This window comes from Euwallacea similis, chromosome 33 (assembly GCF_039881205.1).
Source record: "Euwallacea similis isolate ESF13 chromosome 33, ESF131.1, whole genome shotgun sequence".
Classification (NCBI taxonomy): Eukaryota; Metazoa; Arthropoda; class Insecta; order Coleoptera; family Curculionidae; genus Euwallacea; species Euwallacea similis.
In genome coordinates this window covers 2,016,638-2,040,202 of record NC_089641.1, presented here as the reverse complement: position 1 = coordinate 2,040,202, position 23,565 = coordinate 2,016,638, and the positions used below count along the sequence as shown (strand labels likewise).

At 40.6% G+C, this 23,565-nt stretch overlaps 1 protein-coding gene across 1 annotated transcript; it reads right to left on the bottom strand.

Moving 5' to 3' along the window:
- Positions 1 to 15,534: 15,534 nt before the first annotated feature.
- LOC136418145 (uncharacterized) lies at positions 15,535 to 20,453 on the bottom strand. Its single transcript, XM_066404106.1, has 3 exons — positions 20,424 to 20,453; positions 16,096 to 19,464; positions 15,535 to 15,840 (listed from the first exon to the last, which is right to left on the bottom strand). The coding sequence occupies exons 1-3, from the start codon at positions 20,451 to 20,453 to the stop codon at positions 15,535 to 15,537; spliced, it is 3,705 nt and encodes a 1,234-aa protein (XP_066260203.1).
- Positions 20,454 to 23,565: the final 3,112 nt, after the last annotated feature.

Here is a 23,565-nt window from a genome sequence, read left to right as displayed (position 1 = left end):
TACGTTTTCATCAATTTGGTGCAATTTGAATCCAAAATAGGCAGATTTAGCCGAAATAAGCCAAATCGGTCGATTTGAGCAAATTACTTGATGAAACGATCGTTTCTGACCGATTTCGCTCGTTTCTGCCTGTTTTAGTCATTTTGGCACGTTTTCATCAATTTAGTGCAATTTGAAGCCAAAATAGGCAGATTTGGCCGAAATAAGCCAAATCGGTCGATTTGAGCAAATTCAGAGATGAAACGATTGTTTCTGACCGAGTTCGCTCGTTTCTGCCTGTTTTAGTCATTTTGGCACGTTTTCATCAATTTGGTGCAATTTGAACCCAAAATACACAGATTTGGCTGAAATAAGCCAAATCGGTCGATTTGAGCAAATTCAGAGATGAAACGATCGTTTCTGCCCGATTTCGCTCGTTTCTGCCTGTTTTAGTCATTTTGGTACGTTTTCATCAATTTGGTGCAATTTGAAGTCAAAATAGGCAGATTTGGCCGAAATAAGCCAAATCGGTCGATTTGAGCAAATTCAGAGATGAAACGATCGTTTCTGCCCGATTTCGCTCGTTTCTGCCTGTTTTAGTCATTTTGGCACGTTTTCATCAATTTGGTGCAATTTGAATCCAAAATAGGCAGATTTAGCCGAAATAAGCCAAATCGGTCGATTTGAGCAAATTACTTGATGAAACGATCGTTTCTGACCGATTTCGCTCGTTTCTGCCTGTTTTAGTCATTTTGGCACGTTTTCATCAATTTGGTGCAATTTGAATCCAAAATAGGCAGATTTAGCCGAAATAAGCCAAATCGGTCGATTTGAGCAAATTACTTGATGAAACGATCGTTTCTGACCGATTTCGCTCGTTTCTGCCTGTTTTAGTCATTTTGGCACGTTTTCATCAATTTAGTGCAATTTGAAGCCAAAATAGGCAGATTTGGCCGAAATAAGCCAAATCGGTCGATTTGAGCAAATTCAGAGATGAAACGATTGTTTCTGACCGAGTTCGCTCGTTTCTGCCTGTTTTAGTCATTTTGGCACGTTTTCATCAATTTGGTGCAATTTGAACCCAAAATACACAGATTTGGCTGAAATAAGCCAAATCGGTCGATTTGAGCAAATTCAGAGATGAAACGATCGTTTCTGCCCGATTTCGCTCGTTTCTGCCTGTTTTAGTCATTTTGGTACGTTTTCATCAATTTGGTGCAATTTGAAGTCAAAATAGGCAGATTTGGCCGAAATAAGCCAAATCGGTCGATTTGAGCAAATTCAGAGATGAAACGATCGTTTCTGCCCGATTTCGCTCGTTTCTGCCTGTTTTAGTCATTTTGGCACGTTTTCATCAATTTGGTGCAATTTGAATCCAAAATAGGCAGATTTAGCCGAAATAAGCCAAATCGGTCGATTTGAGCAAATTACTTGATGAAACGATCGTTTCTGACCGATTTCGCTCGTTTCTGCCTGTTTTAGTCATTTTGGCACGTTTTCATCAATTTAGTGCAATTTGAAGCCAAAATAGGCAGATTTGGCCGAAATAAGCCAAATCGGTCGATTTGAGCAAATTCAGAGATGAAACGATCGTTTCTGACCGAGTTCGCTCGTTTCTTCCTGTTTTAGTCATTTTGGCACGTTTTCATCAATTTGGTGCAATTTTGAAGCCAAAATAGGCAGATTTGGCAGAAATAAGCTAAATCGGTCGATTTGAGCAAATTCAGAGATGAAACGATCGTTTCTGCCCGATTTCGCTCGTTTCTGCCTGTTTTAGTCATTTTGGTACGTTTTCATCAATTTGGTGCAATTTGAAGTCAAAATAGGCAGATTTGGCCGAAATAAGCCAAATCGGTCGATTTGAGCAAATTCAGAGATGAAACGATCGTTTCTGCCCGATTTCGCTCGTTTCTGCCTGTTTTAGTCATTTTGGTACGTTTTCATCAATTTGGTGTAATTTGAAGTCAAAATAGGCAGATTTGGCCGAAATAAGCCAAATCGGTCGATTTGAGCAAATTCAGAGATGAAACGGTCGTTTCTGACGGATTTCGCTCGTTTCTGCCTGCTTTAGTCATTTTGTCACGTTTTCATTAATTTGGTGCAATTTGAAGCCAAAATAGGCAGATTTGGCAGAAATAAGCTAAATCGGTCGATTTGAGCAAATTCAGAGATGAAACGATCGTTTCTCACCGATTTCGCTCGTTTCTGCCTGTTTTAGTCATTTTGGCACGTTTTCATCAATTTGGTGCAATTTGAACCCAAAATACACAGATTTGGCTGAAATAAGCCAAATCGGTCGATTTGAGCAAATTCAGAGATGAAACGATCGTTTCTGACCGATTCGCTCGTTTCTGCCTGTTTTAGTCATTTTGGCACGTTTTCATCAATTTGGTGCAATTTGAATCCAAAATAGGCAGATTTAGCCGAAATAAGCCAAATCGGTCGATTTGAGCAAATTACTTGATGAAACGATCGTTTCTGACCGATTTCGCTCGTTTCTGCCTGTTTTAGTCATTTTGGCACGTTTTCATCAATTTAGTGCAATTTGAAGCCAAAATAGGCAGATTTGGCCGAAATAAGCCAAATCGGTCGATTTGAGCAAATTCAGAGATGAAACGATCGTTTCTGACCGATTTCGCTCGTTTCTGCCTGTTTTAGTCATTTTGGCACGTTTTCATCAATTTGGTGCAATTTGAATCCAAAATAGGCAGATTTAGCCGAAATAAGCCAAATCGGTCGATTTGAGCAAATTACTTGATGAAACGATCGTTTCTGACCGATTTCGCTCGTTTCTGCCTGTTTTAGTCATTTTGGCACGTTTTCATCAATTTAGTGCAATTTGAAGCCAAAATAGGCAGATTTGGCCGAAATAAGCCAAATCGGTCGATTTGAGCAAATTCAGAGATGAAACGATTGTTTCTGACCGAGTTCGCTCGTTTCTGCCTGTTTTAGTCATTTTGGCACGTTTTCATCAATTTGGTGCAATTTGAACCCAAAATACACAGATTTGGCTGAAATAAGCCAAATCGGTCGATTTGAGCAAATTCAGAGATGAAACGATCGTTTCTGACCGATTTCGCTCGTTTCTGTCTGTTTTAGTCATTTTGGCACGTTTTCATCAATTTGGTGCAATTTGAATCCAAAATAGGCAGATTTAGCCGAAATAAGCCAAATCGGTCGATTTGAGCAAATTACTTGATGAAACGATCGTTTCTGACCGATTTCGCTCGTTTCTGCCTGTTTTAGTCATTTTGGCACGTTTTCATCAATTTGGTGCAATTTGAACCCAAAATACACAGATTTGGCTGAAATAAGCCAAATCGGTCGATTTGAGCAAATTACTTGATGAAACGATCGTTTCTGACCGATTTCGCTCGTTTCTGCCTGTTTTAGTCATTTTGGCACGTTTTCATCAATTTAGTGCAATTTGAAGCCAAAATAGGCAGATTTGGCCGAAATAAGCCAAATCGGTCGATTTGAGCAAATTCAGAGATGAAACGATCGTTTCTGACCGATTTCGCTCGTTTCTGCCTGTTTTAGTCATTTTGGCACGTTTTCATCAATTTGGTGCAATTTGAATCCAAAATAGGCAGATTTAGCCGAAATAAGCCAAATCGGTCGATTTGAGCAAATTACTTGATGAAACGATCGTTTCTGACCGATTTCGCTCGTTTCTGCCTGTTTTAGTCATTTTGGCACGTTTTCATCAATTTAGTGCAATTTGAATCCAAAATAGGCAGATTTAGCCGAAATAAGCCAAATCGGTCGATTTGAGCAAATTACTTGATGAAACGATCGTTTCTGCCCGATTTCGCTCGTTTCTGCCTGTTTTAGTCATTTTGGTACGTTTTCATCAATTTGGTGCAATTTGAAGTCAAAATAGGCAGATTTGGCCGAAATAAGCCAAATCGGTCGATTTGAGCAAATTCAGAGATGAAACGATCGTTTCTGCCCGATTTCGCTCGTTTCTGCCTGTTTTAGTCATTTTGGTACGTTTTCATCAATTTGGTGTAATTTGAAGTCAAAATAGGCAGATTTGGCCGAAATAAGCCAAATCGGTCGATTTGAGCAAATTCAGAGATGAAACGGTCGTTTCTGACGGATTTCGCTCGTTTCTGCCTGCTTTAGTCATTTTGTCACGTTTTCATTAATTTGGTGCAATTTGAAGCCAAAATAGGCAGATTTGGCAGAAATAAGCTAAATCGGTCGATTTGAGCAAATTCAGAGATGAAACGATCGTTTCTCACCGATTTCGCTCGTTTCTGCCTGTTTTAGTCATTTTGGCACGTTTTCATCAATTTGGTGCAATTTGAACCCAAAATACACAGATTTGGCTGAAATAAGCCAAATCGGTCGATTTGAGCAAATTCAGAGATGAAACGATCGTTTCTGACCGATTTCGCTCGTTTCTGCCTGTTTTAGTCATTTTGGCACGTTTTCATCAATTTGGTGCAATTTGAATCCAAAATAGGCAGATTTAGCCGAAATAAGCCAAATCGGTCGATTTGAGCAAATTACTTGATGAAACGATCGTTTCTGACCGATTTCGCTCGTTTCTGCCTGTTTTAGTCATTTTGGCACGTTTTCATCAATTTAGTGCAATTTGAAGCCAAAATAGGCAGATTTGGCCGAAATAAGCCAAATCGGTCGATTTGAGCAAATTCAGAGATGAAACGATCGTTTCTGACCGATTTCGCTCGTTTCTGCCTGTTTTAGTCATTTTGGCACGTTTTCATCAATTTGGTGCAATTTGAATCCAAAATAGGCAGATTTAGCCGAAATAAGCCAAATCGGTCGATTTGAGCAAATTACTTGATGAAACGATCGTTTCTGACCGATTTCGCTCGTTTCTGCCTGTTTTAGTCATTTTGGCACGTTTTCATCAATTTAGTGCAATTTGAAGCCAAAATAGGCAGATTTGGCCGAAATAAGCCAAATCGGTCGATTTGAGCAAATTCAGAGATGAAACGATTGTTTCTGACCGAGTTCGCTCGTTTCTGCCTGTTTTAGTCATTTTGGCACGTTTTCATCAATTTGGTGCAATTTGAACCCAAAATACACAGATTTGGCTGAAATAAGCCAAATCGGTCGATTTGAGCAAATTCAGAGATGAAACGATCGTTTCTGACCGATTTCGCTCGTTTCTGTCTGTTTTAGTCATTTTGGCACGTTTTCATCAATTTGGTGCAATTTGAATCCAAAATAGGCAGATTTAGCCGAAATAAGCCAAATCGGTCGATTTGAGCAAATTACTTGATGAAACGATCGTTTCTGACCGATTTCGCTTGTTTCTGCCTGTTTTAGTCATTTTGGCACGTTTTCATCAATTTGGTGCAATTTGAACCCAAAATACACAGATTTGGCTGAAATAAGCCAAATCGGTCGATTTGAGCAAATTACTTGATGAAACGATCGTTTCTGACCGATTTCGCTCGTTTCTGCCTGTTTTAGTCATTTTGGCACGTTTTCATCAATTTAGTGCAATTTGAAGCCAAAATAGGCAGATTTGGCCGAAATAAGCCGAATCGGTCGATTTGAGTAAATTCAGAGATGAAACGGTCGTTTCTGACTGATTTCGCTCGTTTCTGCCTGTTTTAGTCATTTTGGCACGTTTTCATCAATTTGGTGCAATTTGAATCCAAAATAGGCAGATTTAGCCGAAATAAGCCAAATCGGTCGATTTGAGCAAATTACTTGATGAAACGATCGTTTCTGACCGATTTCGCTCGTTTCTGCCTGTTTTAGTCATTTTGGCACGTTTTCATCAATTTAGTGCAATTTGAATCCAAAATAGGCAGATTTAGCCGAAATAAGCCAAATCGGTCGATTTGAGCAAATTACTTGATGAAACGATCGTTTCTGACCGATTTCGCTCGTTTCTGCCTGTTTTAGTCATTTTGGCACGTTTTCATCAATTTGGTGCAATTTGAATCCAAAATAGGCAGATTTAGCCGAAATAAGCCAAATCGGTCGATTTGAGCAAATTACTTGATGAAACGATCGTTTCTGACCGATTTCGCTCGTTTCTGCCTGTTTTAGTCATTTTGGCACGTTTTCATCAATTTAGTGCAATTTGAAGCCAAAATAGGCAGATTTGGCCGAAATAAGCCAAATCGGTCGATTTGAGCAAATTCAGAGATGAAACGATCGTTTCTGACCGATTTCGCTCGTTTCTCCCTGTTTTAGTCATTTTGGCACGTTTTCATCAATTTCGTGCAATTTGAATCCAAAATAGGCAGATTTAGCCGAAATAAGCCAAATCGGTCGATTTGAGCAAATTCAGAGATGAAACGGTCGTTTCTGACAGATTTCGCTCGTTTCTGCCTGTTTTAGTCATTTTGGCACGTTTTCATCAATTTGGTGCAATTTGAAGCCAAAATAGGCAGATTTGGCCGAAATAAGCCAAATCGGTCTATTTGAGCAAATTCAGAGATGAAACGGTCGTTTCTGACTGATTTCGCTCTTTTCTGCCTGCTTTAGTCATTTTGGCACGTTTTCATCAATTTGGTGCAATTTGAATCCAAAATAGGCAGATTTGGCCGGCAGTTCGGTGCGAACAAGCGTCTAGGCAAGACGTGTGTAAGATCGCTCCGGCGGAAATCTGTCGTTTTGTACGGTAAAAGTAGTGCGAAAAAAGAATTTTTTACGTCTACGGATTGTGCATATTGTATGCTAAATTTTGAAGCTAGTGAAGTGGCGATGCGGGTGAGATTTCAGCGCGATTAAGGTGATTTTGATGTCTTAAACAAAGGATCCGGTAAGGCGTTGAAATTCTTATTGCCCAAAACGGTCATTTAGCCGAGGCCTGGGTGCCATAAATCGTCTCTCTAGGGACGCAAAGACCCTTTTGGGCAGCAACATCTGGTTGCCAAGTGTTTGTCATATTGTGTATACTTTCGTCGAATTCTCGCTTTTGGCCGCGAAAGTAATTTATAAATTTTGTTAGTACCCCCACAATGGATCCCATTGTGGAGGTTAAATTGCTGCAAGGTAGTAGCGATGTTGAGAGCGCGGGGGTATGGTCCCAAAAATTAAGACCGCGAAAACGAAGATCCCCGCGAAATACTAGTGGATCTTCGTCGAGCTCCGAGGAATCCTCATCTGGGGAAAAATCGCCGCGGTGTAGCTCCGTAAAAAAAGCTCCCGCGAAAAAGGCGAAAACAAATGCCGCGATGGAGGAACTTAGGTTCCTCATAAATGCAATGTTCCTCGAAGGGAGGAATCTAATGGCCCTTATTAGAGCAAACCGGAGTACGAATCGCGAGATAAAACAATCCGCGAAAAAGGTCCAGTCGTTTACGGACAAATTGTACCGGGGGGAAAAACTCTTCCTGCAACAGGCGGAAAAATTCTGCCAACCGGAAAAATCGGTTTCGTTCGCGACGATCGGATCTCAAACGGTCAGGATAGCTAATCCCAAAACGCGGGAAATTGGCGTCCAAACGGGCGAAGAGTCGACGGTCGAAGTTTTCCCGTCAGAAATCAGTTTCCAAGCGTGGAAACAAGTTGCGGAAAAACCATGGTCTAACACGGTTTTTACAAGTACCGCGGTCGTGGTGGGAAATCCTCTGGAGGACACTCTCCCGGAGGAACCTAAGGTCGTGTTTGTCGAACACGACGATCGGGAAATGGCTGAGAGCATTCAAGCCCAGTTCAGGAGTCGTTATCCTGAAATTAAAGACCTGGAGGACTTCGACGTTCTTGAGCAGGTCGTAAAAATCAATTCTAAGAAAATGGTGAAATCCTCAGGACAGAGGATTATCAAAGTAAATGTTCCTTCCGGAGAGAAGGAAATATTTACCAAACTGGCCAAGCTCAAATCTGAGTTTGGTCAGGAAAAACGACTTGCCCTTCATCACGTGAAGGGCTTATCCTTAACGAAGTTCCGGAAAATGGCTCAGTTCATTTTCCGCGAGGGTCCTAAAATTAGGATTTTTACGACCCGCTCAAAAACGTCGGAGGAAAAACAAACTCCTCAAATAAAAAAGAAAAATTTCGCGACGTATGCAATCGTCGTGAACAAACAAAAAGAGAACGCGGCGGAGACCATCAAGAAAATTAGCTCGTCCCTGGGCGGTAATGAAAAAAGGAATCGAATCAAAACCATTAAGTCTAATAAGGAGGGGAATCTCGTGATTACTCTCGAAAAAGACGAAAAAGCTCTTGAAACAATTGGCAGGGACATCGAAAAGTCTCTCGGGAAAGACAGCGTGCGGCTTCTCAAGGAGAGGCAAGAAAAGACCGCGATCTTTATTCGCGGAATGGACGCCGCGGCCTCTAAACAGGACGTCTTCAGGGCTTTGAAAGCCGTGATCCCGGATCTCAAGGAGACCGAAGTCGCGATCGGGGAAATGCGCCCGTACGCGAAATCCGAGCAAGCTGTGACCGTGCGACTTACAGAAAAACTCGCGGAAAAGATCCTGGGGGAATCATTACGCGTGGGCCTCGTTAGGTGCAAGCTCGAACGGCACCTAAAAGTTGAACGGTGCGCGAGATGCTGGGCGTATGATCACGCGACGTCAAATTGCAACGGTCCTGATCGCAGGAAATGTTGTTTTCGGTGCGGAAAACCGGATCATCGGGGCAAGAATTGTCCCCAAAAAGAAGAGAACTGCGTCTGCGTCCTCTGCAAGGAAAAGGGGCACCGTCCGGGAAGCAATATATGCTCGAAATTCCGCGACGCTCTCAACTGCGCGAGATCGGCTAGAAGATTCGAAAAGCGCCAGGATCTCTTAAGACAACGCGAAGCGGCCGAAGAACAAAACACGACGATCACGGAAAATCGTCAATAAGCGGATTTAATTTTCACACTACCTAAATTCTCGCATAAAACAAAAAAGCGTCTCTCCTACCCTTTTTTAAGCAAACAACTCAATTTAATTACAGTTCCGTTAATCAAACAAGTAACTTCCATAAATGAAATTAAAATTCAAAACAAAAATCCTACAGATTAATGCCGACCGTTCGATTAAAGCACACGACATGGCCTTCCTGGAAGCAGCTAAGCGAAATATCGATTTAATTGTGGCCAGCGAGCCAAATAAAAAATTAATTCAAAACAATCCAAAATGGATTGGCGATAACTTAGGAAACGTAGCCATTTTGGCGAGAACCAATATTGTGAGGTTCTCAAAAGTGATTCGTGGGGACGGTTTTATTGTACTATTCGGAGAAGAATATACAATTATTGCCGGATACATTTCGCCTAACTGCACAATGGAGCGGTTCGATCAATACCTGACCGATTTGCAACAAGCGGCTGCCGGCCGACACGGTGAATTAGTCCTATTAGGTGATTTCAATGCCAAATCTCCGGATTGGGGTGCGATGGTGGAAGACGCCAGGGGCGGGGCGTTGTCCCAGTTGGCGGGGGCTCTAGAAATGGTGCCCCTCAACATGAGAGAACCCACGTTCGTTAGAAGGGAGCAACAATCGTGCATCGACGTCACGTTTGTTAGCAAAGGCCTAGTGAACCATGTTACGGATTGGCAAGTGTTAGAAAATGAGCCGTGTTCGCCGCATAAGCACATTTGCTTTGAAATTGGCAGCACATCGGTGCGGAAAACTCAACTACTCAGTTGCGTAAAGCTGGAAAAGCAGAAGTTCATTGAAGCATTCGGAAATATCCTAGTACGTCACCCAGAGGTGAATAGTGGAAAGGAAATTTCGAAACTCATGAAAGAAGCTTTTCGAGCGGCGTGCGATGTAAATCGCAACGAAGCGACGGGCAGTCCGAACCCGTACTGGTGGACAGAGCAAATCGAGCAGATGAGAAAAAACTGCATTAAAGCCAGACGACGTGCACTTCGCGCTCGCGGAAATTCGAACATTGCGGATACTGACACGGAGGCGTTGTGGCAAAGGTACAAGGACGCGAGAAAGTCCCTCCATAAGGAGATAAGTTCGCGAAAAAAGGCAAGCTGGACCGAGCTGTGCACGAAACTCGACGAGGATATCTGGGGTGACGGTTACAAAATCGTCATGAGGCAACTCAAACCTGGGAATCCTTTCGAGTTGACTGCAAAAAGAAAATTAGAAATCGCGGAGCACCTTTTCCCGAGGGGCCTCGGCTACATACCGGCGAAGATAATGCCAGTTGTTTTTACCCCCTTCTCGCAAGAAGAAGTAAGAATTGCTGTTTGCAAGTTAAAGAACGCAGCAGCCCCCGGACCCGACGGTCTTAGGGCGGAAGCGGTCAAGTATACCTTCGAAGCGTACCCGGACGTATGGCTTCGAGTACTAAATCAGATGCTGGAAAACCAGGAATTTCCGGATTCCTGGAAAGTAGCGAAGCTAATCTTGCTCCTTAAACCGAACAAGGATAGCGAACAGCTGGGATCGTACAGGCCTATTTGTCTAATCGATGCTGCAGCCAAGCTGTACGAACACCTCATCAAGAGCCGTCTTGAGGAGGAACTGGTAGCAAAACATCCGCTGTCCGAAGTACAGTTTGGCTTCAGAAAAGGAAAATCTGCGATACACGCCATGGAGCGAGTCATCGAGGTAGCCCGCGACGCCAAAAATCGGCGTCGTGGAGAACGGTGGTGTGCGTTGATCACGCTAGACGTGAAAAACGCATTCAACAGCGCCTCTTGGACGTGCATAATAAACGAACTGGCGAGAAGAAAGATCTCGAATTACTTAATAAACGTAATAAAAGACTACTTCACTAACAGAGTAGTAAAAATAGACAAAGAGACTAAGTTCAACATGGCGATGGGCATACCGCAAGGGTCGGTACTCGGCCCTCTCCTGTGGAACCTAATGTACGACCCCATCTTGGAAGCGGGCAAATCCGAAAATGCGACGCCCATTGGCTATGCGGACGACATCGCTCTTGTCGTCTGCGGCTCCGATAGGGCGGAACTAATCGACGAAGCAAATGGTGCAATAAACCGTTGCGTACAATGGCTTACGGACCATTCGCTCAAGATAGCCCCGGAAAAAACCGAAGCGGTCATTCTAAGCGGGAAAAGGTATAGGAGGGATTTATTTTTCCTAGCCAGCGGCGTCCGAATCGAGCCCAAAAAATCCATAAGATATTTGGGCGTCGAATTTGGCGAAAACTTGTACCACGCGCATCACGTGAAAGAAATCTGCAATAAGAGTCTAAAGAAATTAGGCCTAATTCAAAGGATTATGTCGACGATGGACGGTCCATCCACTCAAAAAAGGCAGCTGCTTTACGGAGTGGTACAGTCGACGCTCCTCTATGCCGCCCCGATTTGGGGGTGGATGGGGAGGATCAAAAAGTACGCACACATGATGCTGAGTGTACAAAGAAAAGCGCTCCTGAGGGTCATCTGTGCATATCGTACTGTATCCTACGAAGCAGTGCAAGTCCTGGCGGGCATTCCCCCACTCGACCTATTATTGGAAGAAAGGATGCAACTCAGCGCTCTTCCAAGGGTCACAGGGGAGGATAGGAAAGCCGCCAGAAAAGAAACCATTCGGAAATGGCAGGAACGCTGGACGAACCTGGAAGAAAAGGGCCAGTGGACTAAGAAATTAATCCCTGATCTTGACATCTGGGTCTCGTGTAAACACAGGCGCTTGAATTATTACCTAACTCAGGCACTGAGCGGGCACGGAAGTTTTAGAGCTTTCACGCACCGCATTGGAAAAACGGAGCCGGAATGCAGTACCTGCGGAGTCGAGGACACCGCAGAACACTGCATTTTTCGATGTTCCGTTTTCAATACTCTCAGACACGAGTTGCGAACGTGCGTGAACGCACTAACTCCGAAGAATTTAATCGAGGCAATGCTCGAATCGAAAGAAAAATGGAATAAATGCAGCCACGCCATTTCCGAAATGGTCAAAGAAAAAGAGAGGATGGAACGCGCCTCCCGTGTAGCTTAGTCCTTTGATGGTACTCGAAAAAGCATAAATCTAAAGGATAAAGAGGGAAAATATCTTCCGCCCTCTTTCAAGAATAAAACAATAGATTGAAAATAGACTTATTACAAAATTTCACCGTAAAAACATATGCAACCAAATTGATCAGATAAAAGGGTTTCATTTGCGAATTCTTTTGACATTAATCCAGGAATCGTACAATTGTTGACGATAAAAAAAAAAAAAAAAAAAAAAAAAAAAAAGTTTTCCAAGCTATCGCGTCGGGAAAAAAAAAATCGTAAAACACCGAAACCTCCGCCATCATCGACGTTTTATCCCTCGGGAAAGTTCCGGGTCGGCGTAGGGTATGTGGAAATTTCGAGGTTTTTTAGTGGGTAGGCGCAGTAGGCGAATCCCACACTATCCAGTCGTCGAAACAACAGGCTGGATGTCTTTCGAAGATTTTTCCTCGATAAAAAAAAAAAAAAAAAAAAAAAAAAAAAGCTCATTTCTGCCTGTTTTAGTTATTTTGGCACGTTTTCATCCATTTGGTTCTGTTTCCATCCAAAATAGACAGATTTGGCCGAAATAAGCCAAATTGGTCGATTTGAGCAAATTCAGAGATGAAACGGTCGTTTCTGACTGATTTCGCTCGTTTCTGCCTGTTTTAGTCATTTTGGCACGTTTTCATCAATTTGGTGCAATTTGAGCCCAAAATACACAGATTTGGCCGAAATGAGCCAAATCGGTCGATTTGAGCAAATTACTTGATGAAACGATCGTTTCTGACAGATTTCGCTCGTTTCTGCCTGTTTTAGTCATTTTGGCACGTTTTCATCAATTTAGTGCAATTTGAAGCCAAAATAGGCAGATTTGGCCGAAATAAGCCAAATCGGTCGATTTGAGCAAATTCAGAGATGAAACGGTCGTATCTGCCTGCTTTAGTCATTTTGGCACGTTTTCATCAATTTAGTGCAATTTGAAGCCAAAATAGGCAGATTTGGCAGAAATAAGCTAAATCGGTCGATTTGAGCAAATTCAGAGATGAAACGGTCGTTTCTGACTGATTTCGCTCGTTTCTGCCTGTTTTAGTCATTTTGGCACGTTTTCATCAATTTAGTGCAATTTGAAGCCAAAATAGGCAGATTTGGCCGAAATAAGCCAAATCTGTCGATTTGAGCAAATTCAGAGATGAAACGGTCGTTTCTGCCTGCTTTAGTCATTTTGGCACGTTTTCATCAATTTAGTGCAATTTGAAGCCAAAATAGGCAGATTTGGCAGAAATAAGCTAAATCGGTCGATTTGAGCAAATTCAGAGATGAAACGGTCGTTTCTGACTGATTTCGCTCGTTTCTGCCTGTTTTAGTCATTTTGGCACGTTTTCATCAATTTGGTGCAATTTGAGCCCAAAATACACAGATTTGGCCGAAATGAGCCAAATCGGTCGATTTGAGCAAATTACTTGATGAAACGGTCGTTTCTGACTGATTTCGCTCGTTTCTGCCTGTTTTAGTCATTTTGGCACGTTTTCATCAATTTGGTGCAATTTGAATCCAAAATAGGCAGATTTAGCCGAAATAATCCAAATCGGTCGATTTGAGCAAATTCAGAGATGAAACGGTCGTTTCTGACTGATTTCGCTCGTTTCTGCCTGTTTTAGTCATTTTGGCACGTTTTCATAAATTTGGTGCAATTTGAAGCCAAAATAGGCAGATTTGGCCGAAATAAGCCAAATCGGTCGATTTGAGCAAATTCAGAGATGAAACGGTCGTTTCTGACTGATTTCGCTCGTTTCTGCCTGTTTTAGTCATTTTGGCACGTTTTCATCAATTTGGTGCAATTTGAGCCCAAAATACACAAATTTGGCCGAAATAAGCCAAATCGGTCGATTTGAGCAAATTCAGTGATGAAACGATCGTTTCTGACCGATTTCGCTCGTTTCTGCCTGTTTTTGTAATTTTGGCACGTTTTCATCAATTTAGTGCAATTTGAAGCCAAAATAGGCAGATTTGGCCGAAATAAGCCGAATCGGTCGATTTGAGTAAATTCAGAGATGAAACGGTCGTTTCTGACTGATTTCGCTCGTTTCTGCCTGTTTTAGTCATTTTGGCACGTTTTCATCAATTTAGTGCAATTTGAAGCCAAAATAGACAGATTTGGCCGAAATAAGCCAAATCGGCCGATTTGAGCAAATTCCTTGATGAAACGATCGTTTCTGACCGATTTCGCTCGTTTCTGCCTGTTTTAGTCATTTTGGCACGTTTTCATCAATTTAGTGCAATTTGAAGCCAAAATAGGCAGATTTGGCCGAAATAAGCCAAATCTGTCGATTTGAGCAAATTCAGAGATGAAACGGTCGTTTCTGCCTGCTTTAGTCATTTTGGCACGTTTTCATCAATTTAGTGCAATTTGAAGCCAAAATAGGCAGATTTGGCAGAAATAAGCTAAATCGGTCGATTTGAGCAAATTCAGAGATGAAACGGTCGTTTCTGACTGATTTCGCTCGTTTCTGCCTGTTTTAGTCATTTTGGCACGTTTTCATCAATTTGGTGCAATTTGAGCCCAAAATACACAGATTTGGCCGAAATGAGCCAAATCGGTCGATTTGAGCAAATTACTTGATGAAACGGTCGTTTCTGACTGATTTCGCTCGTTTCTGCCTGTTTTAGTCATTTTGGCACGTTTTCATCAATTTGGTGCAATTTGAATCCAAAATAGGCAGATTTAGCCGAAATAATCCAAATCGGTCGATTTGAGCAAATTCAGAGATGAAACGGTCGTTTCTGACTGATTTCGCTCGTTTCTGCCTGTTTTAGTCATTTTGGCACGTTTTCATAAATTTGGTGCAATTTGAAGCCAAAATAGGCAGATTTGGCCGAAATAAGCCAAATCGGTCGATTTGAGCAAATTCAGAGATGAAACGGTCGTTTCTGACTGATTTCGCTCGTTTCTGCCTGTTTTAGTCATTTTGGCACGTTTTCATCAATTTGGTGCAATTTGAGCCCAAAATACACAAATTTGGCCGAAATAAGCCAAATCGGTCGATTTGAGCAAATTCAGTGATGAAACGATCGTTTCTGACCGATTTCGCTCGTTTCTGCCTGTTTTTGTAATTTTGGCACGTTTTCATCAATTTAGTGCAATTTGAAGCCAAAATAGGCAGATTTGGCCGAAATAAGCCGAATCGGTCGATTTGAGTAAATTCAGAGATGAAACGGTCGTTTCTGACTGATTTCGCTCGTTTCTGCCTGTTTTAGTCATTTTGGCACGTTTTCATCAATTTAGTGCAATTTGAAGCCAAAATAGGCAGATTTGGCCGAAATAAGCCGAATCGGTCGATTTGAGCAAATTCAGAGATGAAACGGTCGTTTCTGACTGATTTCGCTCGTTTCTGCCTGTTTTAGTCATTTTGGCACGTTTTCATCAATTTAGTGCAATTTGAATCCAAAATACACAGATTTGGCCGAAATAAGCCAAATCGGTCGATTAGAGCAAATTACTTGATGAAACGATCGTTTCGGACCGATTTCGTTCGTTTCTGCCTGTTTTAGTCATTTGGGCACGTTTTCATCAATTTGGTGCAATTTGAAGCCAAAATAGTCAGATTTGGCCGAAATAAGCCAAATCGGTCGATTTGAGCAAATTCAGAGATGAAACGATCGTTTCTGACCGATTTCGCTCGTTTCTTCCTGTTTTACTCATTTTGGCACGTTTTCATCAATTTGTTTCTGTCTCCAACCAAAGTGGACAGATTTGGCCGAAATAAGCCAAATCGCTAACATGGGTAATGCAGGTGTTTTCCATAGAGAGGGTAGCCTTTAGTTCGGGTAACTGGTTCAACGGGATTTCGCTATTCGATTCTACCTTCACCTCTGCTTCGGTACCGCGCAGGAAATTAGGGTCGTAAAACCAGAGGTTGCATTGTAGCAGCTCCCTTGGACTTAGCCCTGTCGAGATCACATCTGCTGGATTATCCTTGCGAGGTACATGGGCCCAATCCTCTTCTCTCGATAATTCAGTTATCTTTGACACCCAATTAGCGATAAAGGTTTTTAGGTTAGACGGCTCAATTTTTATCCATGCAAGAACAATGCTTGAATCCGTGAAATATTTTACGTGCGAGATCGGTATATCCAAGGTTTCCTTCATCGCGTGCATTAATTTGGCCAACAAATGAGCCACTGACAGTTCAAGACGAGGTAACGTTAGTTTTTGAACAGGGGCCACTCTTTATTTTGCAGTTAAAAGTCGAACTCTGTGGTTGCCGAGGTCGTCTACCGATCCTACATAAATACAGGCCCCGTAAGCCTTTTCCGAGCTGTCACTGAATCCATATAATGCAATTCGAATAGCATTGCCTAAGATCTCGTGTCTGACTACTTTGCATTCATTCAGGTAGGTCAATTGTGTCGCGAATTCCTCCCACCGCTGTCGGAGGTCATGAGGAACCTCTTGGTCCCAATCGAGTTGCAATCTCCATAATTCCTGAATGATTAGTTTAGCTGTAATCAATGCTGGGCCAATCAATCCTATAGGATCGAATATCTGAGAAATTGTCGCCAGAATCGTCCTCTTTGTTGCGTGTGTTGAGTCGAACCTAACATTGACTGTATATTTCAACGTGTCTAATTCGGGGTCCCAAGAAATTCCCAACGTTTTCAATTGGTTGTTATGCAGAAGCGTGAAACTGTCAGAGTTTTCGTTGTCGTTGGACTCTAAAATGTTCCTTAATACTGTTCCACTATTAGATGCCCATTTTCTTAATTTAAAGTTGGCTTGTTCCATTATTTTGTTTAGATCTTTGTAGACGTTCAAGGCCTCCTCTTCCGAATTCAAACTAACTAGTAAATCGTCCATATAAAAGGAGTGTTTCATTATTTCCGATGTCCGAGGGTATGTATTCTCATTTTGCCTCGCCAATTCTACTAGACAGCGAGTGGCTTGAAAGGGTGCACTCGACGTACCATACGTCACCGTGTTCAGCCGGTAAACGCTAACCGGGTCCCTAGAATTCACTCCCCATAGTATTTTTTGATAATCTTGCTCGCTGTCCTGAATTTTTATGTATCTATACATCATCTTGATATTTGCACTCAGCACTATCTTTCGGAGCCATAGCCGTAGCAGAATTGCATATAATTCGTCTTGGGCTACCGGACCTACCATCAAGGTATCGTTCAGCGACACGCCTGAACTAGTTTTGCAACTTGCATCAAACACGAAGCGACATTTTGTAGTAACCGAGTCCTTTACTACTGCCCTGTGAGGTAGAAAATAGCTACTATTTGGCATAGAGTCGTCATTTCCGATTGGCCCTTGACGCGTCATGTGGCCTAAGGTTTCGTATTCGTTCATGAAATCCACATATTGCTTTTTAAGCTCCTCATTCTTTTCTAATTTTCTCTCTAGATTTTTTAATTGACTCAGCGCTATGGGTTTCGATTCTCCAAGCTTCAAGTTTTTATCGATTTTAAAGGGGTACTTTACTATGAAATTATTATCCTTATCCCGGGTCGTGGTTTGAGTAAAGTACTCTTCGCAATAGGATTCCTCTTTAGACAGGAATTTGGAATGCTCAAATTCTTCAACGTGCCAGAATTTGCTTAATGAATCATTTAACATTTTGTTAGATATGTTCATCGACAGGTTGCAAACTGTTTTCTGATTCCGCGACCCAAACCCTGCTAAGTTTCCTGATATCACCAAGCCTAAAGATGTTTCCTGAAGCACGAGTAACTTATCCCCTAATTTTATTTTTCCTGAGCCCAGTAGATCATAAAATATATCTACCCCTAACAGAATATCGATATTCTTTGGCTCGTTGAAATGTTCGTCTGCTAAATTGATCTGGCCTGGGATCTTAAGCGCTGCTCTAGAGAACTTAAATAAGGGTAGATTTTCGGTAAGCGTTGGCAAAACCAAAAATGTCAGATTGGCCTCAAAACTGTTGAATCTAGACTTTATTTTGGCTTGGGTCTGTCTATTAATTTCCGTGACGAGCTGACTGATGCCGTACAGAGGCATGTTGATTCTTTTGAAACTTAAATTTAACTTTCTACAAAGCCTTTCGCTCATTAAGTTTGATTGACTTCCCGAATCAAGTAAGGCGTTGCACCTCTGCCATTCTCCTTTTTCATCGGCGATTAAGATATTGGCGGTTGACAGCAATACTTGATCTCTCTCTAGGCTGGCTGATGCTAAGGTTAATGAATAATCAACCCTATGGCGTACGTCATCCTGGTCCTGACTGTTTGGTAACCTTGTAGATTGTTCGGATTCCGAGTACTTCCCCTTGTTCATGGTTTGTTTGTCTATGGGCAATAATGGAGGTGCACTATTGCCGTCGTTTTTTGGGTTTTGAACGCCTTCACCTACTTCACGTTTTTCGTAATGAAGCGCCATATTGTGCTTTTTAGCGCACTTTTTACACCCGCTGGACTTGCATTCTTGATTTCGGTGCCCTACTCGTAGACAATTGCTACACAATTTATGCTTCCGAATTTCTTTATACTTTTCAGACACCGACAGTTGAGTAAACCGAGGACATTGATAAACAAAATGGTTTTCGTTGCAGATATGACATTCTCTGCCAACCCTTTGCGTTAAAGAATACGAATAATTCTTAGACGAAATCGATCCATTTCCTCTTTCCTGACCTCTGTTCTCGTTCCTGTCTTTATCGGGTCTATGTGACTGAGGTCTCGAGAAACCGCGAGAAGATTCCAATGCGAAGCATTTATCGGTTAAAAAATCGAGTAATTGATTAACCGTGGGTGACTCAGTGTGGCACTGTTTCCGTTCCCAATCATGGTTCGTACGTTCGTCCAGTTTGCTTAAGATTATTGGGTTCAATAATGCATCCCACTTATCTACGGGCAATTTTAGCTTTTCCAACGCGGCTTTATGTTGTTGAACCGTGTCTATAAGTTTCCTTACATTTGTCGCAGAGTCTTTAATCGCACTTGGTAAATTAAATAAAATGTTTCTCACGTGATAATTTACGACTGCCTTTTTATTCTCATAACGTTTTTTTAATAGATTTAAAGCGATTGTATAATTTCCGGGCGTTATTTTAAACGAGTCTATTATTTTCAATGCATCGCCATTACAACATAATTTCAAGTATAGCAGTTTTTCTGTCTCGCTTAAATCGGTTCTATCATGCACTAACGACTCAAAAATACTTTTGAAGCTGAACCACGTCTCATAATTACCAAAGAATGAAGGCAAACCTAGATCTGGTAATTTTCCTAAACTCCCCAACGGCTTTGGGTTTCCTACTGACGCGGTGCCACAATTATGGCTTGCGTGAGCCAATTTTATAAACCTTTTTGCTTCTGAAATTACGTTGTAATAAATTGATTCGGTTTCAAGCCGATTCTGTCTTTCATTTGGGTCTATAAACTCCAATCGTGTTTGAACCTTATCAAATTCTCTAAGATCCTCTTCCACGTTTTTAAGGCGAATCTCACAAGCAAAGGTTTCTTTGGCATCTGTGTTATCGAGAAGGTACTGTTCAAAACGAGACAAGCGTTCTACTAACACCCTACGAGCATAGCAAAGTTCTCGAAATTCACCGTTTTCGGTGGGAATATCCGTTAAATAGATCTCTTTTTCTGAATTTTGTAACGTTTTTCTTTTCTTCCTCTGAGAGACATTTTTAACTAATATTAATAACTGGGATTAAATTAATAAAATCGATTCGAGATTCAATTAGATACGAGTTACGCTATTTAACGTTATCAACCTGAAGTTTCACCTTTTTCACCTTCTTTAGATATGACAAAATCGAGACAATAATGGCGTCAATCTCACACTACAATCGACTATTCTAAAGCAGGAGATGATAGACGGGAATATTACAAGGCTGGGTAAAACTCAAGAGGAAAATCTTGATAAAGGAACTGACTCACCGATTACTTTTCTTGAGTTCTGATGCACTTTCTCGTTCCACTTATGAACTATGTTTCGTAGGCACTGTTCCAATCCAGTCAAATCCGGCTCGAAGGACCAAAAATGTTTGGTCCAAATTTGGCACGTGTACGTGGTTGGGTCGATTCACCCCTTTCGATACGATAACCGTGAACTACGTAGATCGTGGACTGGATTGATCGATTATGAAGGACCACCCTGAGTTCGCAGTCTCAGAGACACTGTTTTCGCGTATAAAAGAAACTAAACCTTCTTAACTTAACAAAGGTTTATTGGTAACATTAACAACTATACAATATCGAGAAATGCGTTATTTAAAGAATGTTGACGAGAGTCTAACACGTACGAGTCCGTGATGAAGTAGCGAGAAAAGAGAGCTTCTTCAGTTTCGCACCCTCCTTAAGTACTAATATGGAGGTGTAACACCCATAGACGTACCCCCGATAAGGCCCCATTAGCGGCTTCTAGGCTACCCTGTCGCGTTAAAGCGTAGCACTTAGAGGCACGATCGCTGGGCTTTTATTGGAGCCCAGCCATTGTATTCGTTTGGCGGTACCTTTAATTTAGATTCGCGATGTTAGTCCGACAAAGAATAGTGCTGGAAATCCCAATCATAAAATAACTTCCCTCAACCGAAGATGGGTGTTAAGCGCTGGGAATTCCAACAGTATTACCCAATGGCTGGGTCCATGGGCCGTATCCATGGGCGTAACATCAATTTCTTAAACTCACTTTGAACATTTAAACTAATAAATAACCCAACCATAGTCGGTGATAAAACATAATATATACGTAATATATACGTAAGAATACGTCGCAAGTCCTAACAGATTACGGAAAAAAAAGCAACGCTCTAAGTGGTTTCCGTGATATCCAATTTTTACCGAAAGATCTATACAGATCAGAATATTCTGCAACCAATGAGTTTGAAAGAATTATGATTAGAAATATGAGTGCTCAATTTAAAGAATATGAGAATAAAATTATAACTTTAGCTAATTTAGGTTTATTGAAAATATCTTTTCCTAAATAAATGGACGATATTCGGTGTTCTGTTTGTTTACTATTTAAATATCCAGATGAATTTTATAAGTACAAAAATCCTGATAGAAGATGTAAATAATGCAAAATCTATAAAAATTGTAAGCGTTTGCTATGTGAATGTGGTAGATATTATATTAAAACGCATTATCAAAGGCACTTGCAGTTAAATTTACATGAAAAGGGAATAGGTGTTTATTGAAATAATTTTTTTTATAATAAATTGGTTGTCTTAAAATGGGAGAACGTTTAAATGAATATGCATTAAAGATTTATATACTTTTGCTAAAAAACTAGGTATAAAATATGTGAAGAGTTATACTAAAGATGAGTTAATAGGAAAAATTATAAAACAGTTTGAAAAGAAGAAAAAAGAAAGAGAAAATAAGAAAATAAATAAATTTTTTCCATTTGATCAGGATATAATAGCAGAACCAAGGAAATGAAGAATAATGAAGAAAAAATGCAAAGAAGCTGATGAATATATTAGAAAAGATTAAATGCTATTGCACAAATTAAATAAACTTAAACTACCAGAGTTATATAATATTGCTAAAGAACTAAAAATACATTACAAGATATAAAAAAGCTGAGCTGATAGAACAGATCATGAGGCAACATGAAAAACAAAGAAGAATAAAACAAGAAATTGAATTATTTATTTCCATTTGACACAGATATAGTAGTACCCCCAAAGAAAAAAGAATAAACCAAATAAAATGTGATTATTGAGGCCAAGGGCTTCCTGAGATCCTGCCTAACAGTAGTGACTGCTTCAATAGGCACCCACGATGTAATTCACTTGCGCTGGCGTGGTTATTTATAGAATCGAAGGACCAGACGGTCTACCGTCATCAATTAAAGGGGTTTCAAGGTTCTAAAGGTCAGAGAAACACCGCCGCTCCAATTAACATTAATTTACTCACAACGATAGTTCTTGTACAGACTTAATAACGAAAGAAGAACAAAGGTCACAATTACAGAATTAAGCATCGAATTGCACGAGATCTGATACAGAGAGGAAGTAACACGAGTCGCGGTTTCTGAGTTGATTCGCGAGTTGCACAAGATCTGATACAGAGAGAAAAGTGCGCGATCTGGAGTCGCCAAAGGCCAAGAGAGAATTGCCGCTGAAGTTACCAACGGCCAAAAGAGTAGAGAGGAGAGATCGCAGGTGCCGGTATGTACCAAGGATTCGCCCAGGGGTCGTAAAAAAAACACGTCGCACCTTGGCTGGAGAGCACTCATCGACATTACTAATGTGCTTTGTTAGATCGTCGGTGAACGTTTTTTTTTTGTCGAGGAAATAATCTTCGAAAGACACCCGGCCTGTTGTTCTGGCGGCCGGGTAGCATGGGATTCACTCGGGGAACACTCTTCGGCGTTAACCGACGGTCCCCGAGCGCCTACCCACTAAAAAACCCCGTTCTCTATAGTTAAACTGTCAAGACCCGGTACCGTCCCGAGGGACATCTCGTCAGTGATCGGTGAACGGTTTAGATGATCTTTTTAGTTCTGACCACGAGAGGCCGGGTACATAATTGTACTCTACCGCCTTTATACAGAGATAAGTTGCAAAAGGTCCCATTTTATTTTAGTTGAAGTTGCTTTTAAAGGTAGATTCATAACCTATCAACATAATAATAAAGAAGGCAACACTAACATATCTTACTATACGGACTCAATTAAAGATAAAGCAAATAATCTTATTAAAAACGCTTTGGATATGCATAATAATATTGAAATAAATTTAAAGTTGGAATCTGATTTTAAAAATTTAGAACAAGAAATGACGCATAAGTTTCAACTACCTAATGTAATAATAAGAGGAGAAAATGATTTAATTAATTACTGGGATACTCAAAGAGATTTATTTATATTCATAGGTGATAAATTAGAAGCCAATGAATCAGGCTGCGCTCTAAGCAGAATAGATAATTTAAGAATTAATATTAAGAAATATAAACCGTTAAGTGGAAGTTCATATATCGCACTACCAAAATGGATAGAGGATAAGAAAGCATGGATCAATATAAAAAATAAAGATAATGAGTGTTTTCGATATTCAGTTTCATATGCGTTAAAAATACCAAAAACAAGATTCACAAAGATAGGCACAATATCTCAAACCGGAATACAAAGATAAATTTTAATGGAATTGAATTTCCAATTAAAATTCGAGACATTCTTAAATTTGAAACACAGAATAAAATTAATATCACAGTATTCAGTTTTGAAGATACTACGTTCCATCCATTATACCATAATAAAAAACAAGAGTATGATAAAAACATTGATCTACTTTATTTTGAAAATCATTATTATTGGATTAAAAGTTTAAGTCGATTATTAAATAACCGATTAGAAATTGATGGACATAAAAAATATTTCTGGAGAAGATGTTTAAATTATAGTGCTAGAACTGAAGAACCTGTTAAAAAGCACCAAGTAATATGTAGTAATAATGAAACCTGCTTGCCTGTTATATCTAAATATAAATTAGAAAATGGAATAGAAATTCAACAAACAATATCGTTTAAAAATATTCAGAGAATACTTAGACATACGTACAACTTGGCAAGAATAGCTTGATATATGAAAAATCGATATTTATCTCCACCTACCAATGCGTACTAAACCACCTACAAAAAAATAGTCACTATTTTGGTATTTATTATCTCCGAGCGAAGTACTGTACGACTTACAGTAGTTGACAAAAGTACTAAGACAACAAACATTTTTTTAATTTTTAAGCATTTTTTCGGGGAAACTAAT